Genomic DNA, 27,949 nt, shown 5'->3' with positions numbered 1-27,949 from the left:
CCGTTTTAATTATAACAATATTGTGATATTAAAAGGACGGAGAGGGTTGGAATGACATATCCAGTAATTTAGAAAAACAAAAATGTGAGATTTACGGTTGCCATGCCAGCAGGGTCACCGGAGGGCCGAGTTACGGAAGTGACGTATGGAGCGAGCTGTTGTTGGGACACGTGATTTAGGAAGGTTGCTGTGATCTGTTTTGACAAGCAATGGAGCTCTTGGGACCAGCAGCGGGGACCGTTGAAGCTTAACTTCTCCGGCGGCTGTGGAAGCTCGGCATCGCGAAGCGGAGGGAGAAACTCGCCAGATGACTTTGATTAGATTTCGGCACCGTCACCCGGAGGAGTTCGCTCCGACACGACCTGACTGTCGGCAGGAGAAGGGGTTCAGACTGTGGGGGACGCTGGTAGCTTGCGGGCTTGCCACTTGCTAGCCGTTTGGACGGAACTGCTAGAGAGGACAAACAAACTGAACTTAACAGAAGCGATGATCCAACGAGCAGACGGGGAAGACGGCGTGTCCAAGCCGACAGCGTAGTGTCTTCCTTCTGATCACGATGATTCGTGGAGCGTAGCGGACGCATCATACTCGAAACAGGCGATCCGAACAGGGGCGCCTGCCTTTCCAGTGACGGTCTGACTTGCTGGCGAGGGGATACTGGCGGACGTCTCGGTTCTGGATTCCTAGTTACCTACTTTAAGAGCTAAGTAGAGTAGCCGGGTCCGGGAGAAAAAGAGCAGGAATGAGACGGATGCACCGAGTGAGGGCGATTTTAGTTTGGCGAGTGTTTGGAAAGATGTCTATTGCTTAACGATTAAAGTTTAACGGCCGATAGGTCTCAGTTCGGAGTTGTTTTGATATTTCCCTGCTCATCGGACACAGCATCTAGTCGCCTTCGGCATAGAAAGAGGGGAAGAATCTGAAGATTGACGACGAGGGGGCGCCTGTGAAGGACGGAGGCAAACATGAAGCCAGAGAGAGGTAAACCGATCACTGTTCTATTTTTAACTGTATTTACAGCGTTTTGACCTCGTTTTCGCTGTTCGACGACTGGCAGATTTGTCTTGTTGCGACTGGCATTGGAAGGGAGAGATGATGTAACATCTGGTTAATCATTCAAATAGATAACTATCCACAAGAAAGCCTTTGTTTCACCAAGTTTTTTTTTTAAGATGGAGCCATGACGCAAACCACTGTTTACGCTCAAACGTCGTCTTGTTATTTAATAGAAGACCATATAAATCGTAGTGCACATCTTATTTTCTGTTGTTGGAAGCCCCAGATGTTGTGCCTTTAATTCCGTTGAAGAAATGATGCTTTGGCTCTCTGGCCGGCCGGTCCATGCTTGGCTTTAGCCAAACTATGCACCCCCAGTTCCCCTTCTTAAACTGTCAGTCAGTCTTCGAGTCGTCAGCATCTTAAATATATTGACATGCTGTTGTAAACAATTTTGTTGAATCATAACCAAAGGGGGGGGGGATTGAGCCATTTAAAAAATATCTGTACCCATTAACATATAATGGAAGTTTATTAAACGTAGTTATCTGAATATTTTTTCATAGTTCCAGAATACTCGTGTAAGAAACCATATTGCTCCGTACAGATCGTAAAATATCGAACACGAAGGAAATTGTTTTATATAGAATTTTTATAATTAAGTGTATATTCCGCTGTTGCATAAACACCAGGTAAGGGGTTAAACCTACTGCTAAGCAACATGGGAAAGGATGTGTGTGTGTGTGTGTGTGTGTATATATATATATATATATATATATAAGTTACCATCAGAGTTAATGAAGTGTGACTTAAAACCTTGAAAGGTTGGGTTGAGTCAATAACACATTAAATAAAGACTGGCTTAAGTCACCTCGACTCAGATTAATTAAACTGAGCTTAACGGAACATGTTATACTGTCTTTCGACATTTTAAGTAGGTTGCAGGTATTAATTAGTCTACGGATCACCATAGCGCTATCGATGGCTTTTTGTAGGAGGAGTCGGCTGCAGGCGAAGTGTTGCCGAAGCGAGCCGCAAACTTCCGAGGGGAAACACGTGACTGTCAGATCCGCGAGGCAGCCGCGCGCTCCTCCCAGCGCTGCACGGAAAGGAAATACCAGCTACCTAACTAATCAGGGCAGCCAGATGTAACCAGTCTGTGCTCGCATGTCAAGTTAGGAGTTCAACTAGTATGGGCACTTCTTCATAAATACTTCAATGACGTCTTTCTTGATGTGTGCATAAAATATCAGGATGTTTACCACTCGTATGTATTGTCAGGTGTGGGATTACTGTTGCTGGGTGCCCCCTGAAAAGTCACCCCCCCCCACTATGTAATGACTGTCACCCAAGCCTCAGGGGGCCCATGCAAATACGCGGTTTGAGTGGGAGTAAGCACCACCAGTGTTCCTGGTTACAAACAGAGTTTGATCGGACTGATGGTATATCTGAAAATAACTTCAGCTGTGATCGATAGTTTGTCGTTCAGTTTTGACAGTTGTATAACTCAAGTGGTCTTATGAGTTTCAGTGGTTTTTGCGGTGCACAGTAACGATGCTGAAGTACAGCCAGCTGGCTGGTGCTGGGTTCTCGTTTGTGCCCTGCTGCCTGGGTGTGTCTCGAACTTCGTGCCTCCCCTCTGGTCTGCGTTGGTCTCCTGCAGGTCTGCGTTTCCTCCCGCACTTCTATAGTGTCTATAAACTCCTTTCAGCACGAGTACGTGCATCGACACTTGAGTGCTGTGACAGGCCAGCATTCTGTCTCGCTGGTAACTGCCCTGTGCCCTGGACATCCTGGTTTAGGTTTCAGGCTCACCAGAGCCCTGCTCTGGATAAACACTTCCCAGCGAATGAATGAAGGCTGGTATTGAATGATACAAGTTTTGATTATATCCAGTTGTGACTTGGTTATTTTACGGTTCTGTGCAAAAATGTTCCTTCATTTAGTCACTCCGAACAAGGAGTAACTTTTTCTAAATTACACCACTATATTTTTTCATACTTTCTCCTCTATTTTAAATTATTGTGGCGTCTATGTTGAGTTCTGGTTGAGAGAACATTACTGTGGTATCCCCAATGTCCTACTTGAACTGTTGTTTAAGCCACTGGTCATGTAAGTGGCTCCCTTGGGTGTGAATTCACGGATCAACTTTTTCCTCCCAGTCCTGGGGTGTTTGTTGGCCTGGGGGCAGAACATATTCAGGACAAAAAGCATTGGCAGTCACAGCCAGTTTTATAATTTTCGTATTTGTGTGTCATGAGTTACTTTTAAGTCTCATTTTACAAGCAGACTATTTGCTTCAGTTCTTTTCATTTACAGAAATGCAGGCAGTATTGAGCTTGGGAGATAGTCATGCAGAAAGAACTCAGGCTTTAGGATGTGTAGGCCACTCCACAGAAGTTCTGCGATGTGGGTTTTGTAGTCATAGCAAGGTGGACTGTGTTGACGTTCAAGCCATTCAAGCATGTTGATTAATCTGCATTAAACTATAGTAAACTATTACCAGTTGAAAGTCCATCCATTCATCATCCAAATACTTAATCAGTAGAGTGTTGCTGTGACCCTGGCGCCTGTCCCAGGACACGTAAGCACTCGGTTGGGGACAGTTTGTATGGGATTCCAGTCCTTTCCTGCACAGAAATGATCATTTACTGACACACCTAACAATTTCTGGATTTTAGCACAAAAAAGTCAAGTTTTTGGTATAAAAGAGATGTATGGTGTATGAATCCCTATCAGTTAAGCTTGAAAACTTTAATATAAGTACATTTCATACAAAACAAATTACAGCCAACATCAACAGCGTATATAACCAGTGTGATCGAAAGCTACCATCTAAATTTAAGCTAGCAAGCCATGTTACTGGTGTGCTAGTTCAGCAGGCTAATGCTAGAGCATGCAGCATGTATGGAATAATAGTTGAACCGATATAGAATTTACTGGAGTCTGTATGCGGTATTGAATTGACTAGTGCGTTCGTTCATCCAGTCTGCGTCTAGTCAACAGAAGAGTTACAGGGGAAGCCCTGTAAAATATAATTTAGCTATATACAGTAGTTAGATCACTCTGTGGGAGTTAAAAATAGCTCTTTAATGGCTACCCTATAGGTCTGGGCTGTGTGTATTTGGCTCTAGCTTGATATTAACATATGTAACACATTAATGTTGTGTGTATTCATAATTTATGTATTTGATGTGCATTTGAGCGAGATGGAGGTGGAGATTTGAGTGTCCTGTCCAGTCTGCTCTTTTAGGCACTCGGCCTCAGTTTAGCCATAAGCTAATAGTGACCTTTCGCATTTTTTGCTGTATGAAAAGACTAAGCTTTTTCACTTTCAGTGTTTTTGCAGCTCATTCGCCAGTGCGCTGTAGAGTCATCGCAGTTTTATCCATGTCCCGAATGACCCAGCTATGCACACTTCTGTTTTTTTTTCTTTCCAAGATTGATTTCCATGCTCACTGTTGAGAATATCGCCAAGAACGTCGTTCCTGTCGCCTCCTGTACGGAACAGCGGCCATTTAAGGGGAAAGCTTTTTTCTCCGTTGATTTGCTGAGCTCCATCCCAGATACTCAGATGTAAGGAGAGGAAAGCCGTCAGTGATGACTGTTTGGGGTTTTAACGACTGAAATTAGAACCTTAATTAACCTGGGATCAGTGAGCACCTTCAAGACAATTTACATGAAACTGAAGTTTAATAACCCACGTTTATTGGTATTTGGTTATAGAATAAATATGCTGAATGATTATGAGATGAAGAGTGGCTTCGGCCAGGATATCAGAGGTCATCTACCCTGAGGTTCCAGTCACCGTGAAGGCGAACACAGCAATGCGGACTCTGATGTCATCAGCAGAGAAGGCCTTATTCTACATCTATTGACTACGGCGCTCCAGATTGCGTTCACCCAGGGGGGTGGAGAGCCTCTTGGTTCGCACGGGGCCTGGCGTTGTTTATTTTCTAACAACTCAAACATAGGTGGAAGGGTGTTGTGAAGTGGAGCCGGTCGTGCAGGAGAGGGTGGAGGGTGACCCGTAAATCTGCTTCATGAAGGAGCTCAACATCTGCCAATATTCACTATGATGGGAAAGAGCGTCTTAAAAAATGGATTTTCAGAAATACGTTAATATGCGGTTATAAAAAAAAAAGTTGCCGTGGTCTATTTTTTGCAGCCATATTTTTGGGTGTCGTGGGTTAATATTAGTTCTTCTGGCAACCACCCCTGTCTCGTCTTAAAGTAGCACCTCCGCTCCACAGTAAAGCCATGCACGGGCAGCTCTATTTTTACTTTGGAAGGGGGTGGTTAATCTCTTTAGGGCCTCATCAGAAATTTTTAGATTAAAACATTAATTAGTTTAAGGCTTTCACATGAGGCATGAGATGAAAATTAGTTCACGTTCTGTACAAAGTGTATTTCTTGCTTGAGAAAACAGGGAAGATAATAAAGTCTAAAGTACATTATCTGTACTTTGTCTTTTTTTTTTGGTGGGAGGGATTAAGTGGTAAATGGGGAATAGGGAAATTAATTTGGGTGTATATGCGGTATTGTGTGTTACCGACTGGCAAAATGGCAGTACTTTATCAGAGGCCCTGGTACGAGTACTGTCAACGTCCTGGAGTAAGTGTTGAGTATCCTCTGCGGGACGGTTCTGGAAGTGAATGTTCAAGTGAGACCTCCAGGAACAGGACAACTGCAGTTTTCCTCCTGAAGACCCGTGGCCTCAGAGCAGACAGGAGGCGTTATTTTGAGCTGTCACAGCAAGGGCGGCGTGGACCATCTGGACCTGCAACTCTGTCCTTTTGAAGTGAGAATGCTCTGGTGTCCAAACGACTCACTCCCGCTTTGAGGGTGTCCCGCGGACGGCTGGCCCTTCCGGTGGTGCCTGAGCATTTATAAATGGCAGCACCACGTGAGGTGTTTGTTTGGAGAGCCTGGCTACCCTGTGTGGCTTTGGCACCTACCTCCGAGTTACTCCGGCCTGTTTTACCAAATCGATCGGTTGGTCAACTCCGCAGCCAGCAGCCTTTGATTTTGTGAAGGTCGGCGTTTTGAAACCGAGCGACGCTCGTGATCCCTTCGGTCGTCTGCCCCAAGCTTTTAAAATCTTCTTACGAGTCATGCCGACATAACCGTGACGATTCTTGACGGGGCTGTGGAGCTCGCTTGGTGGGATTCCTGGGCACAACGTAGGCGAGAAATTTTGTGCTTGCGCGGCTGCATTTCTCTCACGAACGTCACAGACTGAGGAATGTGTCATTGCAGTGAAAGTCTCCTGAAAAGAAGGAATTCCTCCTTCATTAAAACGCCCTGGTAAATGACAGGACCGGAACGCCGCCTTCCGGCTTCTGTGAGACGAGCTTCCTTTTAGCCTCCTGCCAGACCTGCAGGTGATCCGGGTGGAAACTCTGGCATGTCACTGGCTTTTGTTTTCGGTGCTGCTCCCTCTGTAACTCCAGGTATTTTAGGATTCCTTCTCGATGGTTTTGTGATGGGTGTTGGTTGGTGGCTAGGAGGTGTAGCTGTAAGCAGTTAGCGCCTTATCTCACGGATCTGTGATGCTGAATGTCCCCCTTCTCCTCAACAGCAAGGTCCATTGCACCAAGATCTCCGGCCTAGTTGATTCTAACCCAGAAGGAGCCCAGAAGAAGCCTGCTGTTCAGTCATTTGAACTCTCGGGTTGCTGGCCTTAGCTTGACCGCGTAACGCCAAGGGGGAATGGTGATTAATGTGATTAGCCTTGCTGGAAGGTTCCACTAGGATACTGCTACATCAGGCTTTGTGTTTAAGCAGTTCACTGGTTCCCTATGCCTCTGTGTCACACGATGAGCTTATGCCAGTCATTCTGAGGATTCCTCTGTTTACCTCCAGCAGGGTGTTGCCATCCTCCCAACCCACAGACCAATCAGCTGATGTGCCTTGTCGTCACGGTTACCATGTGGTCGTAAACAAAAGAAAAACATCTGTGAATTTTTATTCGCTTTTTTTTTTGCTCGCATTATTTTACCAGCTCTTTTAGAGACAGTCCTGCTTTTTAAAATTCAGAGTTCAGCTCTGCGTTTATACCATTCCTGGAAGAGGTACTTCGAATGTTCATTTATAGAGTGTCGTGAAGAACACGCGGGTTCGGTTAAAGCGGGTATTAACGGGATTATGTAACGTTTGTCTGTGAGGCGGTACAGAGATAAGGTGTTCCCACAGTCGCTACATGTGTGCTTGAGGTAACATGATCCACACCAGCCTGCATGGGAAACAGATGTGACCTCTTAGCAGGTCTGTGTTCCAACGGCTCGCCGTCGGCCCCTCCTCCAGTTACCCGGCCCAGGCCCATGCCTGCCAGAACCATGCTGCAGTATCCTTGATCCGTATGTGGCGCCGCTCTCCTTGCTCCGGCTCTGACCCAGATCTGGGTACGGTGAGGTTGTGCATTATGTAACTGGCTGTTTTACTGGCTTCATCTTTTTCTTCTGTTTTTATACAAACACAGATCTGTCCTTTTTCATTTTGTATAATCCTGCTGAAAGAAGCAGCTGTAAGTGAACGGTTTTCCCAGCGTTTGCGGGAACGTGGGGGACCTGAAATTTTATATAAAGAAGCATATCATTTGACTGTTCCTGCATAGGTGTGAATAAGCATGACTGGTGGGGCTAGAAGTGGCAGTAATGGGTGTTTTTTTTTTTATAAACCTTTCAGCTGCTCGCTCTCTCTCTCTCTGTCTGTCTGTCTGTCTCTCTCTGTCTATCTGTCTGCCTCACTCTCTCTCTGTCTGCCTCACTCTCTCTCTGTCTGCCTCACTCTCTCTCTGTCTGCCTCTCTTTCTCTCTGTCTGCCTCTGTCTCTCTCTCTCCGTCTCTCTCTCTGTCTGTCTCTCTCTCTCTCTGTCTCTCTTTCTCTCTGTCTGTCTCTCTCTTTGTCTGTCTCTCTCTCTCTCTGTCTCTCTCTCTCTCTGTCTGCCTCTGTCTCTCTCTCTCCGTCTCTCTCTCTGTGTCTCTCTCTCTCTCTTCCTCGTTTGCTCACTCGGTTTACTTTCCTTGCCAGTGCTGTATTTCGGTGTATTTTCTCCATTTTGTTTATAGAGCTGAAGCAGCTGTCCCTAATGGGAGGGGGCACGTGTGGCAGCCCCAGGCGGGCAGGCAGAGCCAGCTGACCCCTACAGGGGTGGGGGGGCTTACTTCCCAAAAGGATAAAACCCACAGCCAGAGCAGCTTGGAGGGCAGAGGCTGCGGATGCAGGGAGTCGGAGCGGAGCTTACGTAATTCGAGTCACAGCTGTGAACAGGAAGTTGAGGGCTGGGGGGGCGGTGTTTCTCCTGATATGAGCCTGTCATGGGTCTGGTATAACTTACGCTTGGCCGGTATCTAAGTTCTTGTACCATCACACCCTCCCAACGACATGCTGCATGAAAAAAATTTCAGAGTGGAATGGGGGTCCCCCAAATACAACACTGCTTCACTGTAGTAGCACCCAAACCTAGTGTGAACCCTGCACTTAGTCTCCCTGCGGCGTTACTGATGGCCACTCAGCCCCTTTTCATATCCGCGAACTTCTGTCCTTCCGTACCGACACATGCAGTCCAAGGTTTGGTGTGACACGGCGGGGGGATCACAGCAGACTGAGTGTCCCTGAGGGGGACCTTAGGCCACCGTTCACCAGCTTCCCTACAGGGAATTCTTATCGGAAAGCCATTTGCTCAGCCTGTTACCATGCATCGCGGGAGACGCCGCCTCTGACTCTTGATCATTTCCCTTCCTTTACTTATTTCCCTCCCTGGTTTGGTACAAAGCGACTCGCTGTTCCGTGCCGGTAGCAGGCAACTTATGTGGGTGTGAACAAAGAGATGAGCGACATTGAAATGTTTTGTTGCTCTTAAAGTGGTACTGGCCTTTAAAAAAAGCACATGGCTTTATGTCTGCGAGGCCGAAGTGAGACGTCGATGTGCGTTTTTCGTGCACAGAACTGCAACTGGCCGCTTCCTGTGTAATGAGTGATTTTCACAGGGAACTGTCTTGTCAGGTGTTGATGTTTTTGTTTTCGCTTGCCAGTGCTTTCTGGTGCAAATCGCCAGTGTTTGAACGGCCCATCCTGCCGGCTCCCATCTGCAGCAGACAGACGGGATCCCTCTTTCAGTCGGCGGCCATTTAAGCAGCTCATTTGTTTCCTGGGCTTTGGTAATCCCCAGATCCGGCTGCGTCTCGGTGAACCCGCCACAGCACCCCGGCCGGCGATGGCGCTTTTGATGGGCGCCCGCGACGCAGCTGGGCTCGTGCGCCCAGACGAGGGACGCTTCTGCTGCCAAACTGACAGGAAGCCGCACTGGAGCCGGGCTAGAAATCGGGGGGGGTTTGCCCGCCTCCCGGCCAATCGCGTCTCAGGGCTTGTTGCTATGTGCGCTCTGAATATGGCTCTTTCACAGAAAGGGTAGAGGGGCTGCTCAACAACCGTGCAGTGAGCGGAGGATGGGACACCTGAGGGGGTGGGGAGGGCTGTAAGGAGTAACCAGACAGCTGTGTCTCTGCCCCGTGCTGCTCCTGTTTCTCTCAGCGGTCAGAAACATCCAAGAGGAGCTTCTCACTTCTGCTCTGACTTTTTTCCTAAATAATTAAGTGGAAAATTCGACATATTTCTCAGTGGGCCCTTTAAAATGTTTTCATATTGTCATGTGATCTGCATCAGACATCCCTGTCCGGGGCGTGGGCCATGCGGCTGGGGTACGGTGCAGCACTCTGCGTGAAGCTCCCCCCACCTCATGGGTGTGTTTGGGGCGGCCCGGAGAGAGTGGCGATGGGTGTCCGTTATCGTCAGCCAGACGCGCGGCTGACGTGGGACCACGCCGGCCGTGGGGGTGCTTCTGTTGGGAGATGCGGTCATCTCCTGTCTGCCCTGGCATCTCCTGTGCACTTCTCTCTCCGGCGGAGCAAGTGGCCAGTCTCCACTGAGAAGAGCGTCTTCAGAGGCCAGGGAGAGGAAGGACCATCCCTCCCTTTTGAGCCCAATTTACGTTTTATAGGTCAGGGGTTCTCAAGCTTTCTGGTCAAAGGTCCACGTCAGATTTTTGTTCTAAGTCAGAGTTCTGGACCAGTTTTCAATAACAAAACAGCATTTCAGAAACTTTGTAACACTTACTGATTGTTTCAACTCTCTGTGACTTGGGGGGGGGGGGGGGGGGGGATTATGGCGAGTTGTACGTGTGAAGTTAGTGGTTATGTTTATACATGTTATACTAACCAAAATGATTCATAAGGTGTATTACCGGCTGGGTCCGAATTAACTTGCAGTTCCACCTGCCCAGACTTTGAGAACCCCTGGTATAGCTCATGTTTCCTGTCTAATAAAAAGGGTGGGGTGGGGGTGGGGGGTGGGGGTGGGGGGCGTTCTCCAAAGGGATGTTTGTTATGCTCTCTGACTTCTTCAGGCAGTGTAGTAAGCTGCCTTGGCTCTGCTTGCTCGTTAGCGCTCATCCAGCCACTGTGTTCTTGGAGTTGTTCCTCGTTTGGGGTGCAGTATGAGATCTTCTGAGCTGAAGATCTGACAGATGGCTGACGGATCTCTGCAGCTTGCCTGCTCTGCTGGATCCCCAATGTGTTCCCTTGATTGACAAGTACCTGATAACCTCTTGGCCACTGGACCAGTCTGTTGGGTCCCTGCTGTCTGTTGATAACCTAGCACTCCCCCAGGAGCAGTGAAGGTCCCCTCTGGAGCCGTGTAGCTGCTCCTGTTCTGCCTGGGGAGTCACCTTGGCCCACACATGTCCCTTTCTCTGTGGTCCTCTGTGCCTCCGGGGGGAGCTCTTGCCCTCACCCTCACCTTTTCACCCACTTAGTCTTCTTAAGAGGGTAGCTGGCGTGATTCACTTCTAGGGTTAGAGCCCCAGACCTCACACCTACTGCTTTGTGTGTGATGGGATAAGGTCACATTCTGGAATAAGCAGGCTGCTAGAATGGGCTTTCTTTGTTCTTTGTTTGTCAGTAGGGCCTTTTTGTAGCGTCATCCGCTGTTAGTCTATGTGTGTTTGTGTGCGTGCGTGCGTGCGTGCGTGCGTGCGTGCGTGCGTGCGTGCGTGCGTGCGTGCGTGCGTGCGTGCGTGCGTGCGTGCGTGTGTGTGTGTGTGTGTGTGTGTGTGTGTGTGTGCGCGACTGGCTCATTTCCTGTTTTTCCAGCAGCCTTAGTAGCGCAAAAAAATAATGAATCTTTTTCAGCATGTATCATGCTGCCAATGTGACAATGAGCAATAAAGTCTAGATGATTAGTTTAGTGCTGCACGTGAACATGAAGGCAGTATGAGTCACCCGTGGGGGCTGGGAGGCTTTCCTGAACAGTCAGGGGTCGGAGGTCAGATCGTACCAAATTAGGGGGATGTCTGGGGGTCGACCCGTGGCTGGCAAATGCTTTGGAGCGCCGGACTGTCATGAGTCAGAGCGTTAGGTTGTCGAGTGGTTGTTCACATCGCTAGAATTGCCTGGTTGTCTGGAACAACCACGCCGATGGACTCTGTGTCCCATCTGGATGGACGACTGCGTTAGATTTAGAGACGCGTGGCCTCCTGGAACGCTGCCTCTTGGACGGCTGTCAGAACCGCAGCCTGCGTCCCCTGCCGTGACATTCAGCGGCTGCCGTCGGTGTCACTCTCACCCAGGACTGGGCTGTCCGTGGTCCCTCACGCCGACTGCACTGTCCCCGACGGATTCGGCCAACAGTGACGCGGAACAGCGGCACGCCTGCGGACTCACTTCCTCCTCGCGGCGGGTACTGGAACGCCGCAGCCCAACAGTACAGGAGATTCCAGCCAATTCGACTCCCAAACGGTGCCAGTTATGAGCCTCACAGATCATCAGTTTACACTTCGGCGAGCAGTGTACTCACACGTAATCTCTGGAGCTTCGCCAAAGGCTTCAACGGGAAAAGCGTGGAACCCGCAGCCATGTTGTGTAAACCTCTTTGCTTGGCGGAGGACAGTCTTTTCATATTTCCAAGGATGTTTGGGGAGGAAAACTAAAGTGTTTGACCTGGACACCCAGGGATATAAGCAGGGGACGGCGCCTCCTGTTGAGGTGGTCAGTCTCCGCCGGAATGTCAGAGCCGTTGTGAAAAATAGATCGCTGCATGGTGACCTTCATTCTGCTCTTAATTGGTTGCCCATTTTAATACGCCAGTGGGCCGGCCTTAAAAGCTGCTATAAATGCACAGCCAGTATGTCTCGTTTTACAGCGATTATTGCTGCTGTTTTAGCAGGCGGTGCAGGCGGCATTGAGGCACACAGGATTGGCGCCTGTTTGCCGTCCTGCCCGAGAAGTCAGATGGGGGGCAGCTGCGTAGGATATGCGTGTGTCGTGTAAGCGGTGTAGTGGGGCCAGGCTTGCCACTTTGCTGGTGAAGGCGGGATTAATCTGGGCCAGTTCTCAAAGTGGCGCTGAGCATAATGACCAGGAAAGTAAACATGACCCCTGTTATTACTCGTCGTTCTGGACAAGGAGGTTTTACTCTCATTGCAGAAAACGATTTTTCTTGAGGTCTGTTTTTGTCTGGGCCCACTTTTGGCAGCAGCCGAGCTTCCCGGGTGGAGATCGTGCTGAGGGCGTTGCCGCATCATGCCGCCACCACCCAGCTGATCTCCAAGCTCTGCTCCAGAGCCTCGGTGGGAACGGCTCTGATGATCAGCTTGCCGCGTTCCTCAAAAGTGCAGTGAGCTAAGTAAACCCCACGGCAGGGGGAGCACGCTCTGAGCAGAGTCCCGTGACACTGATCATCACCCGGTGAGGCTTGGACTCTGTATCCATGCCATGAGCCGGTCCAAAGCCGTCCTGACCCGTGACCTGCCTTCCCATTCTAGGCCACTGCTGCCAGGATTTGTCTGCAAAACCTGGCAAATTTTTCCCGGGATGGGACTATAGCCAAACAAGCACGATGGGCCGAATAGCCTCCTCGTTTGTAAATTTCTTATGTTCTTTCCTGGGCCCTGTGCTCATTGTGGTCCCTATAACACAACAGCTGGTTCACCAGCCTTGATCAAATGAAGCAGGTGGATGCATCCGAGGGCACGGAAACATCCCGTTTCATGGAATGATCCCCATGGGGCTCACAGAAACGGAAAGGCGTCACGGAGCCAGTTTGTCGCGCCTCTTTTGTTCGCCGCAGCTGAGGTGTGGGAGGTTTTCGTTTCTGTCTGGAAACTATCCTTTTTGCCCCCCCCCCAAAACCTTCCACCCCACCCCCCACTCCCAGGCCTCTCTCCTGCCATCTTGTAGCTTGATAAACCTTTACCTTTAACCCAGTTAGCTGAAAACACCGGAGTTCAAGGACACATGAGTGGGAGTGGAGTTCAGCTGAGAGCAGCAGAGGGGCCTCTGATGTTTCCATGTGTTTTTGTTCGTCCCCCCCCCCCCCCCCTTTCTCTCTCAGCGCGTCTTGCCCTGCTCCTCATTGTCTGGTGACCGGTGGGACACCGTGTGTAATGGAGGCCCCCAGGAAGACTGGGTGTGACTGCCGACTGAGAGGCATGTCGCTCCCGCCGCTAACCGGCCCCAGCTGCCAGGACTCTCTGGTTACACGAGCTTGCGTCAGCTGCCCATCATGCCGTTTTTGCTTGTGTTCACTCTGGAATTTGGTCTCTGCTTCTTCTGCATGCAGACCATCCATTACTGGGATTGATCCCGAAATCACTAGGTGCTGCACTCAGCTGTACTCAGGATCATCCCTGGAATCTCCAGTCTTCTACCGTCCCTGGAATTAGCAGCCACCATGCTCGTCCGTGCCGGCAGTCGATCTTGCAATCACCAGCCACCATGCTCCTCCGAGCCGGCAGTCGGTCTTGCAATCACCAGCCACCATGCTCCTCCGAGCCAGCAGTCGGTCTTGCAATCACCAGCCACCATGCTCCTCCGAGCCCGCAGTCGATCTTGCAATCACCAGCCACCATGCTCGTCCGTGCCGGCAGTCGGTCTTGCAATCACCAGCCACCATGCTCCTCCGAGCCAGCAGTCGGTCTTGCAATCACCAGCCACCATGCTCCTCCGAGCCGGCAGTCGGTCTTGCAATCACCAGCCACCATGCTCCTCTGAGCCCGCAGTCGGTCTTGCAATCACCAGCCACCATGCTCCTCCGAGCCGGCAGTCGGTCTTGCAATCACCAGCCACCATGCTCCTCCGAGCCGGCAGTCGGTCTTGCAATCACCAGCCACCATGCTCCTCCGAGCCGGCAGTCGGTCTTGCAATCACCAGCCACCATGCTCCTCCGAGCCCGCAGTCGGTCTTGCAATCACCAGCCACCATGCTCCTCCGAGCCCGCAGTCGGTCTTGCAATCACCAGCCACCATGCTCCTCCGAGCCCGCAGTCGGTCTTGCAATCACCAGCCACCATGCTCCTCCGAGCCGGCAGTCGGTCTTGCAATCACCAGCCACCATGCTCCTCCGAGCCGGCAGTCGGTCTTGCAATCACCAGCCACCATGCTCCTCCGAGCCGGCAGTCGGTCTTGCAATCACCAGCCACCATGCTCCTCTGAGCCCGCAGTCGGTCTTGCAATCACCAGCCACCATGCTCATCCACGTCTCATAGTTCCTTGGGCTCCAAAGTAATTGTTATTTCATATGCCTTTGAAGCAATACAATTTTTGTAAGAATCTAAGCACTTTTCTAATGTAGATTTTTTGCTTTGTCAAAAATAATATTATAATGGAAATTTTGGCATAAATTCTTGAGCTGCACCGTATGTTTATGCATTAATTGCTGCTCTGGGGCCAGATCAAACCATGCTGGACTCCGCCCCCGATTATGTTAAAGTGAATGTTTATATCCCAGACCCCGTTTGTCAGACTGCTAAAGTAAATACACATTAATCACATTTTTCATTTCTTTCCATCGTAAAGCAAAAAACTTCAGTTAATGAATAAAATCGATTTTGTCTCTCCGCTTGTGTGTGTGCCTTAACACCTTAACACCACAACCTCCATGTGAAAAAGTTAAAATAATGTGGCAGTTATGTTGCTCTTTTAGTTACCGGACAGCGGTCAGTGATATTACTGTTCAATCGAAGCATTTGCTGGCGTTACGTTTTTACTTCATTAAAAGCCGTAAAAATATGTATTAATGATGGAACTCCAAATAATTTAAAACATAACGCTGTGCGCTGTATGTGGGGCACACTGAAGGAAAAGTTGTAAGAAAATACAACTTGACTTAGAAGGGTATGTCAGAAACGAAAAGGTGTTTTTGGGACCTACTTGCTAAATTATCAGATTTATGGCTATGCTGATTTGTATCACTGTATAACAACGCTGTGTGTATATAATTTATTACACAGGTTAAGCGATGCCTATTTCTAAGCAGTGCCTTCTAATGTAAAGTAAAACTTGGGAGATCCCACACTTTTGCAGTTTGTACTAGTGGCAAAATGGAAAAAGCGTGTTGTGTTGCTATTGCCTCCGTCACTTCTCCGGCTGCAGTACCTGTGTTCTGTTCACAGCCACACTTTGTGATGTGGTTAACACCTTTATGGTTCGGTGAGAGTCGTACACTCAATGGCTCAATTGTGTAGAAATTTCAACAGAGCCACAAGTCACTATCAAAGAGTCAACAAATAACCGGTTACAGGTCGAGTCGGAAGTTAATTTAAGAGTGACTCGACTCCCCATCTCTGTTACTAGGTGCTGTGCTCATCCATGCCTGGGATTGACCTTGGAATCACAAGGTGTTTTGCTTATAACCTCTTGGGATTGCTCTCGGAATCACCAGAAGTTGTGCTCATCCACATTCGGGATTCTCCCTTGTAATTACTAGGCAACATGTATATCAGTGCCTGGATTCAGCCTTGGAATCACTAGGCCGCATATACATCAACGCTTGGGACCAGACTCGGAATCATCAGGTGTCGTGCTCATCCATGTTCGGGATCAGCCTTGTAATCACCAGGCAGCATGTTCATCAGTGCCCGGGATCGTCCTCAGGAACACCAGACACCATGTTCATTAGTGCCCGGGATCGTCCTCAGGAACACCAGACACCATGTTCATTAGTGCCTGGGATCAGCCTCAGGAACACCAGTCACCATGTTCATTAGTGCCCGGGATCGTCCTCAGGAACACCAGACACCATGTTCATTAGTGCCTGGGATCAGCCTCAGGAACACCAGTCACCATGTTCATTAGTGCCCGGGATCGACCTCGGAATCACTGGACATCATGCTCATCTGTGCCCGGATTTGGCCTCGGAATCACTAGGCAGCATGTTCATCAGTGCCTGGGATTGGCCTCAGAATCACCAGGCGCCGTGCTGGTCCGCATGCGGGATCAGCTTCAGAATCACCAGGCACTCTGTTCGCCTTACTTATGCTTTTGTACACAGAGTTCTGTAGGCAGTGGAGACAAACGTGAATGAGGCCCCATTATCTCCCTCACTTGAACCCATGCCAAGGCAGGCAGGGGAGGCCTGGGGGGCCGAGGCTTGTTCAGCGTTCCCCTGGTTCCTCTACACACATTCTGCTTCTTTTGACTTGTGCATATTTTAGCTCCGGATTACTGCCCAGCAGCAGTGCTGCTACAGGCACGAACAGGAGACGATCGGCTGCCCGTGGGCGAGCCAGCACTCTGGTTCCGGAGCCTCTGACTGCTTATCAGCCTCACCAACATTCCATTTGCTCCTTTTTTACATTTTATTTCTTGTTGGTCTCTTCCCCAAATAGCCCAAACAAAACATTAAAGTTTGCCCGTGAGTTCACGATTTCAGCCCCCTCCAAATGCTCATTTCTCATGTTGTCCAAACATTTGCCACCTTACCATGATAACAAGGCCTCTGTGTTCAGCTTCGCTGGAAATGGTGCAACAGTTGCTATGGTGCTGCGTCCTGACTCTTGGCATTGTGGGTAATTCCCATGCAGCTTAAATGGTGGCTTTGTTATGTGCTACTCCTGTTTCGTTCTGGACTTCACCCTTCAGTTAAAATTATTAAGAGTTATTTTAAATTTAGTCTGGGAGTGTGACTTAAAAAACATACATATGGCCAGCTGTGGAAATTAGGTATTCAAAGGCAACCTTTTTGTATGGAATGGGCGGAATGAACTGGATTGGTGCGTCTGTTTTATCCTGGCCTGCTGCAGGCCTGAACGAAAAGGTCCTTCTGTTGTCCCTCCCCAGGGGAGGCTGGAGACCCGCTGCCCCGTCCATCCCCTCACAGGCTCCACATGCTAGTGTTGTCGGCAGGATGGAGGCTAGAACCTGGAAATATCTCTTCAGCCATCTGAAGGGCGCCGGTTAGGATGAGCTAGCCTGTCGCAGTGTGAGCTCCTCCCTCAGCGTCCATGGGCATGGTGTCCAGGCTGGTGCTCGGAGGTCACCCCCAGCTGAGAGGGTGGATCCATGTCCTCTGAAGCTCTGTAACTGCCCCCTGAATGCAGCAATCTGCTGTTAGAGCATGGTTCCTGTTAGAGCATGGTTCCTGCTTCTCCCACTACCATGTCGTTTAGGTGGTTCCTGTTTTTACAGAGATGAAAATGCTTGGGCGGATATCCCAGTACCTATAAGACATGAATGCTAACAGTGATTTTCAAACCTGACCTTAGGGAATCCCCAGACTGCGTTTTTGTAGAAATGTGGAGTGTCTGGCAGGGAGCTGGATGGGAGCGAAAACGTGGACCGTCAGGGGGTTCCCGAGGACCGGCTGGGAAACACCGGATTGGAACAGCCGTTGTGTGAGATCTGCTTCCTGAACGATCACGTCCCATTTGGGAGCTTTGCTCACCCGATTAAAGGATGCACCTTAGCCAAGAAATGAGGCGAAGTAATTTGAAACTGGTTGATTATAACTGGCGGGGAGCCCCGCGACCTCACCTCCCCCGACTCTGTGTGTGGAGTTTGAAGGGTCTGCCCATGTTTTTGAGTCTTCTGGTCTCCTTGTGTTTCTAAATCTCCCGCATTCTGTCTGTCTGCCTTACAATGACCCCCCCCCCCCCATCCAGGGTACCCCCTGGCTTGTCCTAGAAACTTCCACTGTATGGAATAAGCAAGATAGATGGATGATTATAACACAACAACAAAGGAGGATTGACTTCACATTCTTCATCCTTTTTTTATTTTGGCTCTGCTGTTAAATAACACACAACCTGTTCATTCTGCCTGTTTAACCGGAGAAACTTGCACTGCAAAATTGAGTGAGGGGAAGGTAAGCCATGAAATCCAGATGAGTGACTGTGCGCTCACCTGTTAGAAATGTAAAGCTGAATCTGCCAGCTCCACCCCCCCCCCCCACCCGCACCCGCACCCCCCCCCCACACACACACACCCCGGTGTTAATTTTAACCTCACAGACATGTAACCGAGCTTCAGCGCTGTGCTGTAATGAGTCACGGTCGGCTTGCATCTGACACACCCCCCCCCCCCCCCCCCCCCCCAGATTGACACACCACGGCTGTGTCTTAGGCTGTGAATCTCACCGAGGCCTTACTAGAGAGAACAGAGACGACATTCTCCTGGGGGGGTGTTTGGATTCGGACTGAAGAGGCAGTTACGGTTCAAGGGCGCCCTATGCAGCATGTATAGACTGTGAAAGCTTTTCACAAAATACACTGTGATCAGATTTCAGTTTTGCTGCTTCTTTTGTGTTCAGATAGTATATAGTTTGTGGCTGTAAGGGACTGGGGTTAGACTTGTTTTGTTGGATCAAAACCATCTGGTCCATCTTTCCAAGTCGGAGCTTGTCTTCTAATGTAGATAAAGGTTGCTGGAGGATTTACAGACACACGCTGTTCCGGTAGCCCAACCCCGATGCGAAGGGCAAGCCGGCGTCCACCCCAGCGTGGCTCTGCTACATGTACTGTGTGCCTGTCTCCTGTCTTTTAGTTACGCTCTCCCATAGCACAAAAGTAAAGGAATCCTAGATGTGAGATGGATTACAATGCAGCTTTTACATTTTAAGTACCGTGTTGGGCAGATGCCGGGGAGGAGTTCTTCGAGTACGACGCAGAGGAGTTCCTGGTGTCCCTGACCCTGCTGATCACAGAGGGCCGCACCCCGGAATGTTCCGTGAAGGGCCGCACCGAGGGGCTCCACTGCCCGCCTGCGCAGACTGCCCACAACAGACACGACTGCAGCGACAAGCTGCCGCAGGTAGGAGGCGTCAGGGCTGGCCTATAAAAATGCACACAACGTTTACGTAAATGCGCATGACCTGCATTTAGGGTACAGTAAATCGATTGACCGTGCAGCAAAGAGCAACACGCTGCTAGTTATATACTCATCCTGGAATCTTAACAAATCCAGCCAAGGCAAGTTGCAGAAAGTAATTCATGAATGAAAACAATGTAATATAGCTCATTTGATTATGCTTGGTGTGTCATGTGTCTATCACACTTGGCCTCCAGCAAAAAGTAATTACGTTTTTGTGGCGAAGGTTTTTTTTTTTTTTTTTTAATCTTTCCCTGCTCCATAGCATTGTGTTCTAACCCTAGCAACTCCTGAGCCTCTTGTGCTTGTGCTGTTCGTTGGCCATCGGCTTGGGTTGTTTTGACCCGCCTTCCCAAACTCCCGCCCCCCATAGTGCCGCCAAGCCAGGAAGACGCGGTCGGAGGTGATGTTTCTCTGGAGGAATAACATCCCCGTCATGATCGAGGTGATGCTGTTGCCCGACTGTTGCTATAGCGACGAGGGACCCGCGACGGACGGGAACGACCTCAACGATCCTGCCATCAAACAGGATGCGCTGCTGCTGGAGAGGTGGACCATGCACCCTGTTCCCAGGCAGTACGTGTCGCTGGTACATCAGTCTGGAGATGGGTGTGGCTGGGCACAGTGGCCGGTCGTTTATGATGTACAGTGTTGTGGTTCTCTGATGGTTTGGAACCAGCCGCAGGTCCTCTATGTCCTGTGCTCACTCAGGTCCACCTTGAGTTATTACCTTAAATCTTCCATGTATGGGACGTCGATAATGACCGCGATCATTTTTCCATAATAGACAGCACTGTGTCTGCTTTGCATCTTTGAGCAGGAGCGGAGACCGATTCATCGAGGAGAAGACCTTGCTTCTGGCCGTCCGCTCCTACGTGTTCTTCTCCCAGCTGAGCGCTTGGCTCAGCGCTTCCCACGGGTTCGTGCCCAGGAACATCCTGTATAGGTGAGCGAAGCTCGTGGTGCACTGACCATTGCTTGAGTGTGTCCTGGGTGGGGATTATCTATGAATAACCACAATGAAATAGGTCAGCATATTATGGATTCAGCATCTGAAAGACTTTCAGAACAGGTTTTCTTTGCCTTGTTGTTTTTTTTCCAAGACACGTCGGCTGATTACTGGTTTTATTTCCTGTCTGGCAGGATAAGTGCAGCTGACGAGGAATTGATGTGGCATTTTTCCCAGCCCCCAACCGAGCACGCTTTTCCGGTTCCCAACATCTCTCACAGTGTAGCCTTGAAAGTCCGCGTACAGTCCCTCCCAAGGCAGCCCAACTATCCAGTCCTGAAGTGTAGCATCCATACCGGCCTGAACTTCTACGAGAAGAGGGGCCGTGACCGTGATAGGAAGCCCCCCCAACGGTGCGACGTCAAAGGCGCCAGCCAGCTCCACAGCCGAGGCTCCTCCCCCTTTGCTCGCCCCACCCACTCCCAACATGGAGTTGGTGGCTCCAGAATTAGCCAGTGCCCCGAAGTCCTACCTCCCAACAAACCAGCTAAATGGCTCCACCCAACGTTGACGAGAGCTCCCAACACTCAGCCATCAGAGGGTCATGTGATGTCAGCCAACGGCACAGAAGCCTCCAAGGTGCTAACCCCCGAGATGCCAGTGAGATCTTTCAAATCCCTCTCCCTGGTAGACCACCTGACGACACCCAGCCCGAGCCTCAGGCCTCAAGTAGGGGAGACCAACCCCCTGATCGGTAGCTTGCTGCAGGAGAGGCAGGAGGTCATCGCCCGAATCGCCCAACACTTGAACTATTGTGCTCCCTCTACCCCTCACATCCCTGACAGTCTGTTTGGTAGCATGCCAGTCCAAAGCCCCAAGTCCTCCTGGGTTCCACCCACTGAGGACGTCCTACTGAAGAAAGCCAAGGAGACCCACTGCCCAGAATACAACAACGGCACCCACCCAGAACACATGCATGATGTCAAGAGCGGATCCTCTGCCTCGGACACCCCTTTGCGTCGCCCATACGTCACAGGTAAATCTGACAGCGAGTCCAGACTTTCCCCAAAACTGGCCACCTGCAGGAAGTTGGTTTTGCCTGACCCCACCGAGAACTCGAGGATATCAGACGTGGTGCAAGATATCTCCAGACTCATCCAGGACACCTTCCAGCAGTCCCAGAGCAGATGTAGTAAGCTCCTGCAGGGGGCACACGTAAATTACAACGGCGTATTGAAATCGGCAGAACAGAATAAGGAGCCGTATAGTCAGCAGAATCTTCAGATGCGCCCTGAGGCTCCGTCCCCAGACCAAGCCAATGCAAACGGCACAGACCCAAACATTTGCACAGATTCGAGATGTGGCCGACTGAAAGTCACAGACAGCACCTGCCAGAGACATTCCCACGACCATCAGAGCACAGCCCTCGCAAAACTGGAAGAAACGCTGTTCAGATCAGAGCTAAAGGCTTCGGACAGCTTGCAGAACACCAGGAAGGGCAGCTGCGGCTCATCAGGTGGCACTGGGAGACCTCGGCGACACGAAGACCCTGCTCAGCAGGGCGGCTCCAGGCTGGCTCGAGATATCTCCCCTAAAAGTGTCGCTGGACCCATAGGTGTGGATCCGCAGGTGCGTTCCCAGCCTCAGGACGAAAACGTGGACCCCTCCATAGGCGGCAGCCCTACCGGCACTGTCCACAGAACCCCAGTCAAGGAATGTCTCCAGAATGGGGATGTTCTGGTGAGTCTTTGATGTGGAGGACAATAGAAAATCATCCATACATCATCTATACACTCACAGACTTGTAGATTGTGAACATATGACTAATATCCTTTATATCGCTGGACATGAAAAGTATGTATTTCTTTTTGTTTCCGTTTCATTAATAGATAATATTATTGTTTTGCATACAGAGAACAAGTACTCAGTCCACCTTGAGGGCACACAATTTGTGGAAGAGACAGAATCGCCACTCTATAGATGGGACGGCTTTCCACCCCTGTACTGGACTACCTCTGCTTTCCAGTCCTGTGAGTCTCTCCCATGTTTGCATTTCACAATTGTTGGACGTAGATGTATTTGTGTATTTTTAACTCTCATTCTGACGCCCACTTGTCTGTCTGCTTTATATATTCAAATGGCATGTAAAGTCCAGTCCCTGTTGTCATTGCCAACAACACTGGGCATCTAGTCTTGTGCCGATGACTTAACCCAGGATTGCAGGATTCTTCAGGGAGGGGTGGACAGAACTGTGGTTTCTGCATAGTTAGATAGGAAAGAGAGACACACTTTTCTTTTGAAACTGCTTTTACTGACTTTTACTGACTGGCCTTAGGACTCTATTGGACGTCATTCATCTTCTCCATGAGTCCAGAATCGTCTTCCCCTGAACCAGCTTTTTTCACTCTACAGTGGTGTGAAAAACTATTTGACTCATTGCAAGTTATCGCAAACGCTTGATTGCAGTTATTGCTGCTAAAGGTGGCCCAACCAGTTATTAGGTTCAGGGGGCAATTACTTCTTCACACAGGGCCATGTTGGTTTGGATTTTTTTTTCTCCCTAAATAATAAAAACCATCATTTAAAAACTGCATTTTGTGTTTACTTGTATTATATTTGACTAATAGTTAAATGTGTTTGATGATCAGAAACATTTTGTATGACAAACATGCAAAAGAATAAGAAGTCAGGAAGGGGGCAAATAGTTTTTCACACCACTGTATGTTCTGCGTAAAACTTGAATGAGAGTAGCTATAGTATGTATCCTTATCCAACTCCTTTAACAATCAAGAATGACTGTTTTTTTTCAGGTTCTGCCATGACTGTAGCTCCTGGTATAGAGAGTCATCATAAGGACAAGTAGTTACTCTAGTACATCCATTATCCTAAGAATATTTCTTAGCTTGACACAGCATAACAAAACAGCTTTGTTGTAATCAATGAAACGCATGTTGACCCTCTTCTGGTATTCATTGCTTTATTCAGCCATCCATTGTGCATCAGCAGTGATGTTCCTTGTTGAATGATGTCTCCTTCCGAAACTCAGCTCATATGTCATTCAAACCTTCTGTACAGGGCTCTGATTATTGGCACTATGTTTACTTTGTTTGCCCTGTGTATACTGTCTTAGTGCCAAACTGATAAGGCACAATGTCCATGTCCGGCTGTGCATTACGTTCTTGGTGCTATTTGCACCAGAAGTTTCCCCAGGGATCAACAAAGTCAATCTTAGGCTCTGTCTTACTCTTCGTTGAATGATCTTTAAGAAAATCTTAGTTCTATGCGAAAAAGGGGAAATTGTATTATAGTTTGCACAGTGTTTCAGGTTTCCAGTCTTTGGTATAGGAAAATGAACCAGACTCTTCTAATCTTCTCTGTAACCCACTGAGGTGTTTCCCAGTTTTGTTGGCCTAAGTTGGTCAACACTTTGATTCTTCTTCGGTTGAGGTGCCATCTGTTCCCATGGCCTTCCAATTATGTTGTGATCTCAACGGTAATCAGACGACCTCTCTGTCTAGGTTAATGCCTTTGCTTCAGAGGTCCTCTCTTATTGTATGTATTCCTTCAGTCTCTGTTGATCTTCAAGTGTAAAAAGAGTGTAGAAAGAAGTTGTGTTCATTGGTATTGCATTCGTGTATTTTTCTGATTGTAAAAGTGTTGTGATCATACATTGTATTTATGTATTTGTTTAATGCTGTCATTTTGTGTAACTAAAAAAGTGCTACATGTGTATTTTTCAGGTTCCTCAAAGAAAGTCACAGAATGGGTGCTTCGACTTGGATACATCTCTGCTTCGATACAATGGTCTGCCATTGGCTACTAACAAAAGGTACTGCAAACATGCTTCAGAAACGACTGCAAATGTCATCTACTGTGCTGGATGTGAATGTGATGTTCTTGTAAAATGTATTTATAACCCCAATTCCAAAACAGTTGGGGCACCATGGAAACTGCAAATAAAAAAGACTTGTATTCAAACAACAACACCAAATCAGTGGCATTGCATTTTGAAGATATACATTGTCTTGGGTGGTACTAAGGTAATACGGTTTACTGCAGTAGTTTGAAATGTACTTTGACAAACTTGGCAAATTTTATTGGCACGATTTCAAAATACCAGAATAGCATTGCTTTAGAAAGCAACATCAAAATACCGTACAGAGAGATATGTCTGGGGAAATATGAAAATTACACACTGCCCAAGCCTAGTTATGTGTTTGTTCTGAAATCTCTGCCTACAACATAATAATGTGACAAGCTGAAATAATAAGATAACGTGAAACTGGTTATGTTACAAAAGTGAGGCAGTCACGTAGGATATAAGGAACCTTCAAAATAAGGTTTAGTCCTTCAAGAGCGAGGATGGGTTGAGTCTTGCCAATTTGCCCACAGATGCACCAATGAATAATCCAGCTCTTTGAGAGCAGCGTTCCCCAAAGACGAATCAGTAGCAGTGTTTCCCATAGGTTTACAGCTGAACTAAACATCAGAACATTTCTTTTTATGGCAATTATCCACAAAGTGTGCAGCTTTCGTCACTGCAGTGTATCTTTCTGGCTTCTGGAAGAACGTTTCTAGAGCCTCTTGATATGGGAAGTCAGAGACGTCTGGCTCATTTATTGAGATCCGCCTGCCGGCTGCATGGTCTCCCTGCAGCCTATTGAGGATGTATAGTCTTGACCTGCAAATGCATTAACTGTTAAATTTTATTTAATTTTAACTTGACCTTCAAGTTAGACCTTGACCTTTACTCTCAATAGCACACAACATAATTAAAACATTCAAGGAATCGGGTCAAATCTCAGCACGTATAGAGCAAGGCGGAAAAGCACTTCTGAATGTGCGCGATCTCCAATCCCTCATGCCCCTTAGAAGCCCTTCAACTCTCTGTAATGGATATGATGACATGGGTTCAGTACTTCTTCAATAAACCATTGTCAGTCAACGCCATTCGCCACTGCATCCACAGATGCAACTTAAGGCTTTGCTATGCAAAGCTGAAGCTACACATTGACCCTGTCCATAAGCACCAGCGGCTTCTTTGAGCTTGGCCTCGTCTGCGATGGAGAGCAGCACGGGGGAATCCTGTTTTCCGGTCTGACTAATTGACGTTTTTGGTGATGAGCTCGCAGGCTGTTGACGCGTGATGTAACGGTGCTGCTGTTAGCCATAAGCTAACCATGCCTGCTCCCCTCTGCTTTGTGTTTAAGAGCATGTCTGAAGCGGGAGGCCGGCCAGGATGAGGGGGAACAGCAGCAGCTGAGCACAAGCGCACCTTCAGGGAGCCTCAGCCTTCTGGGAAACTTTGAGGTAAATCGGGGCCCCGCCCCCTGCAGCTGTGGAGCCTTGGACTAGAAATCAGTAGTTTGATCTTTGGCTGGAAACCTGTGGGGTTATTGTTTGCTAATGATGCCACTTTAATTTTCTTGTAATTAATAAAATTTGTAATACTTCCTACCATCAGACTCTCTAGTGAGTACTGGATATGAGTACTGGTTATCGGTACTAAGTAAAACACTGCCATGTGATTCCTCCTTACACCACTATATCAGTTTGATGGCATGAACATCACATCTCCACAGGAATGTGTGCTTAACTACCGCCTGGAGCCTCTGGGCACCATCGAGGGCTTCACTGCTGAGGTGGGGGCGAGCGGGACGTTCTGCCCGAGTCACATGACCTTGCCAGTTGAGGTGTCCTTCTACAGCGTCTCCGACGACAATGCCCCTTCTCCCTACATGGTTAGAAAACTGGATGCTTTTAATGAGCGATTGGCTCCCCTAGCTTAGATAAAGCCTTTCCTCTTTCTGTCCAGAATTTTTTATAAATTACCACCTGCTTTTGTTAAGACTATTCAGTCTTTCTTTTCCCCTATAATCTTCTTTATAGGGTGTCATAAATTTGGAGTCCCTCGGTAAAAGGGGATATCGAGTGCCTCCATCAGGAACAATTCAAGTGGTAAGAGCGTCATTTTTTACCCATAAACTAATGTGCTCTTTGAAAGACGTCAGGCCTCCTGCTGAATGTGATTCCTCCGTGTACATGGGATTTGAATTGATAAAGAAATTCCCAGAGATTCCATTCTAATCACTTATTTCAATCATCTGTCATAAGAGTATAACAGTATCACCTACACAGGAAAGTTCTGTCATTTAATCTGAGATTTGAGTCTGCTGTCAAATCGAGACTGCTGTCACAACACAATTACCGCAGTTTCAGGAGAACAAATGAAATAACACGATGGGTTCTTCGACCAGCAGAATACACGCACAGCTCACAAAGAATGAAAATGTGCCCCCTAGTGTTGGGTGGCAGCATACTACAAATTATATTTTAGTGCTTATTTAAATGCTGCATTTTATTACTATATTATATATAAAAAAGTACAAAAAAAATGCAGAACCAATCCCATAATTGCCCTTCTCTGTTCCCTGACAGACCTTATTTAACCCAAACAAGACGGTGGTGAAGATGTTTGTGGTGATCTACGATCTGAGGCAGATGCCAGCCGGTCATCAGACATTCCTGCGACAGAGAACCTTTTCTGTTCCTGTTAGGCGGGAAGCCAACGGCAGCAAAAAGCCCCTCCCATTGAATCAAGAGAGGACTCTGCGCTACCTCATTCACTTGAGGTGAGGCAAACTGCCCTGCCGCCTGCTTAACCAGGGTCTTGGCAATGCAGTAGTACTCCGTCCGCCACATGCTTTGGCTTCATTTCTACATTTTTACTGGACCTGAACTATCCACCTCTGCCTCTACGGTGCCTCAGGCTGTGTGTTGTTCCTAACGCTGTGTCACCCGACACATGATAGAATAACCTCATTCTTCCACTGTCCCAGGTTCCAGAGCTCTAAATCTGGAAAGATCTACCTCCATAGAGACATTCGACTTCTTTTTTCTCGCAAATCCATGGAAGTGGACAGCGGTGCTGCCTACGAGCTCAAGTCCTTCACAGAATCCCCGGCTGACCCGCCCTTCTCTCCCAGATGCTAACCCTCAGTTTGAGGCCCCGTCCTAAAAAAACTTTCACCTGACTTAAAAATATATGAGACAAAACAGTTTGATTTTCAGTGGAGTGCTTTTCTCTAACATGGGGAGAGAGAAAAAATCAATTACAGTTGCTGATAGATTTTATTTTTGATTGGCCAATGGATGAGTGTTTTAATTTCAATTTCAGACCTTTTCAAGTCTTTGGTGTTTGTTAGTGTCATAGAAGCATCACACATTGGACTGAGCTTTGGGGCAGTAATGAAACAAGCTGTTGAGCCAGAATAAGTTACAAAATGGTGTCAGAAGAGCACTGTGTATTTCCAATTTAACTGGAAACTGATAAGATCCTTTGTTTGTACTGTTACAGAAACCACATTATCGGAAGAGTTGCAATATGACGTTAGAAATTACCTTACTAGCTTAGTCTTTACGTTTGTTTCAGTTATTTAATATTTAAATCATTTCATTTACTGCACCTGTGACATTTTTCATGCTACGCATTATGATGTAGGGCAAAAGTATATGTAAATCATACAATGTATTTTTTGAGGGTAATATTCAGAGCTGAAATATAGATATAAAGCAATCTTTAAACATGCACACGTATCTGCATATTTCTTTATTTTAAGCAAAGAATTTGAAATAAATTTGACCATCTATATTCAGTTTATCTACCTTCGTGTATTTTTGTTGGAGTTTTATGTATTTTTTTTTTTTGTTTTTAAGGATTTAAGTTGTGGTGCATAGGGCACTGAATTTTCAGCAAAAGTTTATGATCCATTTCACCATTCTGCCAATTTTATATTTAAGTATGGATCTGAGCAATAATATGAATGAGTAATTATGTCTTATTACACTAACTTGGCAATACAGTG

At 48.0% G+C, this 27,949-nt stretch overlaps 1 protein-coding gene across 1 annotated transcript; it reads left to right on the top strand.

The window, feature by feature from the left end:
* The first annotated feature begins 152 nt into the window (after nucleotides 1-152).
* Nucleotides 153-27,739, top strand: fam214a (family with sequence similarity 214 member A). Its single transcript, XM_049030881.1, has 12 exons — nucleotides 153-981; nucleotides 18,903-19,078; nucleotides 19,509-19,711; nucleotides 19,956-20,081; nucleotides 20,279-21,824; nucleotides 21,998-22,114; nucleotides 23,825-23,913; nucleotides 25,295-25,394; nucleotides 25,667-25,825; nucleotides 25,974-26,042; nucleotides 26,523-26,716; nucleotides 26,924-27,739. The coding sequence occupies exons 1-12, from the start codon at nucleotides 966-968 to the stop codon at nucleotides 27,075-27,077; spliced, it is 2,949 nt and encodes a 982-aa protein (XP_048886838.1). The 5' UTR covers nucleotides 153-965; the 3' UTR covers nucleotides 27,078-27,739.
* The last annotated feature ends 210 nt before the right edge of the window (nucleotides 27,740-27,949 follow it).

The sequence above is a fragment of the Brienomyrus brachyistius genome, chromosome 11 (genome assembly GCF_023856365.1).
Source record: "Brienomyrus brachyistius isolate T26 chromosome 11, BBRACH_0.4, whole genome shotgun sequence".
Taxonomy (NCBI): Eukaryota; Metazoa; Chordata; class Actinopteri; order Osteoglossiformes; family Mormyridae; genus Brienomyrus; species Brienomyrus brachyistius.
The sequence above is the reverse complement of the archived record's forward strand: the minus strand, read 5'-3'. Positions and strand labels throughout refer to the sequence as shown.

Excerpts from the sequence above, each read along its gene's own strand:
- fam214a (XM_049030881.1), top strand. Across the intron at positions 19,079-19,508 it reads GCAGCGACAAGCTGCCGCAG|TGCCGCCAAGCCAGGAAGAC; the intron begins GTAGGAGGCGTC and ends CGCCCCCCATAG. Across the intron at positions 21,825-21,997 it reads TCCAGAATGGGGATGTTCTG|AGAACAAGTACTCAGTCCAC; the intron begins GTGAGTCTTTGA and ends TTTTGCATACAG.